Source organism: Pecten maximus, chromosome 2 (genome assembly GCF_902652985.1).
Source record: "Pecten maximus chromosome 2, xPecMax1.1, whole genome shotgun sequence".
NCBI classification, from domain to species: domain Eukaryota; kingdom Metazoa; phylum Mollusca; class Bivalvia; order Pectinida; family Pectinidae; genus Pecten; species Pecten maximus.
This window is the reverse complement of record NC_047016.1, coordinates 4,989,435-4,993,129: the sequence shown is the minus strand read 5'-3', so window position 1 is coordinate 4,993,129 and position 3,695 is coordinate 4,989,435. Positions and strand designations below refer to the sequence as shown.

Sequence of the window (3,695 nt, the reverse complement as noted above, 5' to 3'; positions counted from 1 at the left end):
AACGGCTGTTCAAACTCAACTTGAAATGAGAAAAACAAATCGTGTATAATTATCCACAAATATAACTGTAGTAGGACAATCAAATATACTGTCGCTTTAACTACTTCAACTTACTGTAGTTTGTATTTTGTCCGGTCATCACTATTTAACATATACAGATTCAGTGCAGTGCTTACTTACGCTTTCTCTGCTTGCCGTCATGTCCGGCGTCACGAGTGTACCATGCCTGATATAGCGTCTGTAAATTTTCACCCATCATCGTTTACGTGTGTGTATTTTTAGAAAAAGGACGAAACATGTAGGAAATGAAATAAGATTAAATGGCATTCGTTTCGGTTTACTATGCGGCTAGTTATATTATGTTGTGTTTTGGCCTAGTCGTGTGTATGAATAACTTGATTATAAATGGACTTTTCAGATTGGAGATTCCCAGCTCCTATATATAGTCATCAACATCTCGTGGCTTTATATATATCTAGTTCCTTAAATTAGAAGCTGATATAATATTTAACCAATAATTTCGACAGGCGACGCAATATATTTGTCTGGAGTTTTTGATGGAGTTTTATGCTGGACCGACAACTTTCTTCCATATTGTATGAGCAACGTCCAGATTATTAAAAACCTGACGATGGCCTTGCAGGTATGGTAGATGTAGACAATACAGTCATGTGTTACACTGTTATATTTCTGATTATAAAATGGCATCTGTTGTTAATTTCCATTAAAGTGGCGTCGCCAGTGCTCATCCAGACGTAATAGTTTTTTATTTAAACTACTTGACCAGTGTAAAAATGTGTATTGTAGATGGTAGATGATGATAATTTATAGTGATGTTGACTATCTAATTTATCGTCAGGGATTTTCTTTTTTATAAATGAATCTGAAGCTCTTCATTTTGACATATTATTTTTTATTCTCAGCGGCTTAACGATAACATTTGTGTTGGTTAAGGTTAAGAATAACTTTATACATCATGTAAAAATAGTTCTGTCGATGAATTGAATCATGTAAATGATACACTTTTTTTTCTGACACAACTTCTGTGTTAACGAATATTTTCATATTAACATTGAATCTCGAAAGGTTTTTTTATATATATATACTAGAGCCCACGTGTTGAAGAACTATTCCTGATTTTAAAAAAAATGACACTTCACTTTCATATTTCCCGGACGGTATTTTGTAGACCTCTATCATATCGCCAGGTGATCTCCTATATGATTGTGTTTTTAGATTCAGTTTCTGTAATCTTGCGGTATAAGGTAAGCCCTTCGGTACTTGCTTTGTTGTTCGCCGTTGAAAATTTTCTATCTTTAGGTGTTTTGTTAGAGATGACGATTCCAAATTTGATTCGAATACTCGATATGTGGTCTAAGCAAAGCTGTGTATAACAACTCAAATCAATTCAGGCTCATGTATTCTATTGTTCTCCGTAAAACTCCCATTGTCGGGTTAGCTTTAATCACTTTTCACATATATGTTTATCAAATGATAATTTATTGTGACACCTATGTCTTTTTTGAAGTTCACACACTCTAGTACTCCTGCATCCGTCCATCTCCTGCATTATACAAGACGAAAACGTCCCAGATATTCCGTATTTTACAAGTTTATGGATTAGGCGTTGATAAGGAATTGTATCGAGTGCCTTCATAAAATCACAATAAATTACATCTTCTTCTATCCAAAACTTCTGTCCACTCATCCATAACATATAAAGTTTTAAATCCGTAGATCTGCCATTAATGAAACCAAATTGAGCTTTGCTAAAAAGCTTGTTTTTCCCCATATGTATATTGTTCGCTGATAATAGTTTGCTGCCTACAACTGTTACTGCCACAAAAATTGGTTGTGAAATACATTAAATTGATATGCGCCTCTAATTAACCTTTTATACCTCATTTTATGATTGATATTGCAGGGTATGGTGAAGATAGTTAGCTTTACTTTTACTGTATGTATGGCAGTTATGATGGGTGCTGCGAAACCCGCCATTCGTAACGATGGGGTACCAGTTACTTCTCTCAACTCGACAGGTCCACTGTTAACTGGAATCATCTCCAACGGTGTGGAGGCGGGCAAAGCTCCAAGCAATACGGTATGGAACATTATATAACCTATATACAGTAGTGAGAGGAATGTAATATATCTTTTACTTTTATTATGTACGATATTTTCGTGGTTATAATGTTCCCTCATTTCAATTGTTTTGTTCACATTAAATTGCAATAGTTTATCTATCATAACAATTTTACGCTAATAAAATTAATATTTTATGAAACAAACTATTGATGTTGGGCTTTTGATTGTAAACACTTTCATGTGGTTTCCAGAAAAAGTCCGCCAAAATCTAAACAGAGTTGTTCACACTTTGGTTATAGATTCAGAAACATTAAATTTGTTTATACTTACCAACTTGAAGAACATGTTTCATGAAACGTCTTACGTTTTACGTCTTATAATGAGTATATATCACTTTCAGACGGATATGACAGTCAATTGCACGAACACGAAGAGTGTTGGAGAAGCATTTAGTAAGTATACTCCCTCCGTCGATACTCATTCCTTATAACCCAATATATATCAGAATAACAATCTTCCATAAAGACCTATAATATGTCTATTACGACTACTTCACTGGCAATTTAGAGCGCATTCTATTTATTTATCTACTTTATTGTCTATTCATCGAAACCTATTTTAAAACGGCAATTATTTCACAATGGTTTTAATATTAGGACTGGTATCTCTTTAAATAAAAAAAATGAAATCAATGTATACATGCAACCATTTAGAGATACATATGATAAACATTAAATTGGAGGAATAAATGATCTGCCGAGAAAGACAGGAAGGTGTCTGATTATTTCTAATGGCAACGAACGTCATTAGGAACACAGTCATTATTAGAATTTTACGTTAAAATTGATGACCGACTAATAGAACAGCATCAATAGTAATCTTTATTGGTTTTGTTGGAAAAGTAAATATTTGTGTAATAGTATAATATATAATATCTCGTATCAATACTACACAGCCTCCTCATTCTCAGGTTGTTTCCTGGAGGGATATTTTGAGTCAATTTTCGTCGGAGTCGGGTTCATCATCCTGCTACTGGCACTGTTTGTTCTCTTGAAGAAAATATATACCAAGACTTATAGAAATGAACGGAAAACTGCTGAAGTAAATACCTACGAGAATAAGAAGATGATTCCACATCATGATATCAAAGGTTGATCATAGGTATATGTTCAATATAATGTAGGTAGGGCAAGGTACATACCTTGACTGTTGTTTATACAGTAATGATAGTTCAACAGATGTGATGTATATACTGTAATGATAGTTCAACTGATGTGATGTTTAATGTACATACCATGAATGTTGTTTACACAGTAATGATAGTTTATCTGATGTGATGTTTACACAGTAATGATAGTTTAACTGATGTGATGTTTAATATACATTGTACATACCATGAATGTTGTTTACACAGTAATGATAGTTTAACTGATGTGATGTTTAATATACATGAAAGTCACAATAACCTAGAAACAAATGTAAGGTCATTCAGTGAGATTCCTATTCGGTACGCTAGGTACAGCGCGGGTTTGGAATATTAAGGTTCATGGCCACACATAGAGGGAAATTTCAAACTATCACGTTTGTAGTTGTTTCTTCACATTTGGTCC

At 33.7% G+C, this 3,695-nt stretch overlaps 1 protein-coding gene across 1 annotated transcript; it reads left to right on the top strand.

The window, feature by feature from the left end:
- The first annotated feature begins 491 nt into the window (after positions 1 to 491).
- LOC117314784 lies at positions 492 to 3,406 on the top strand. The gene is made up of 4 exons (XM_033868889.1): positions 492 to 643; positions 1,925 to 2,101; positions 2,486 to 2,537; positions 3,056 to 3,406. The coding sequence occupies exons 1-4, from the start codon at positions 599 to 601 to the stop codon at positions 3,238 to 3,240; spliced, it is 459 nt and encodes a 152-aa protein (XP_033724780.1). The 5' UTR covers positions 492 to 598; the 3' UTR covers positions 3,241 to 3,406.
- Positions 3,407 to 3,695: the final 289 nt, after the last annotated feature.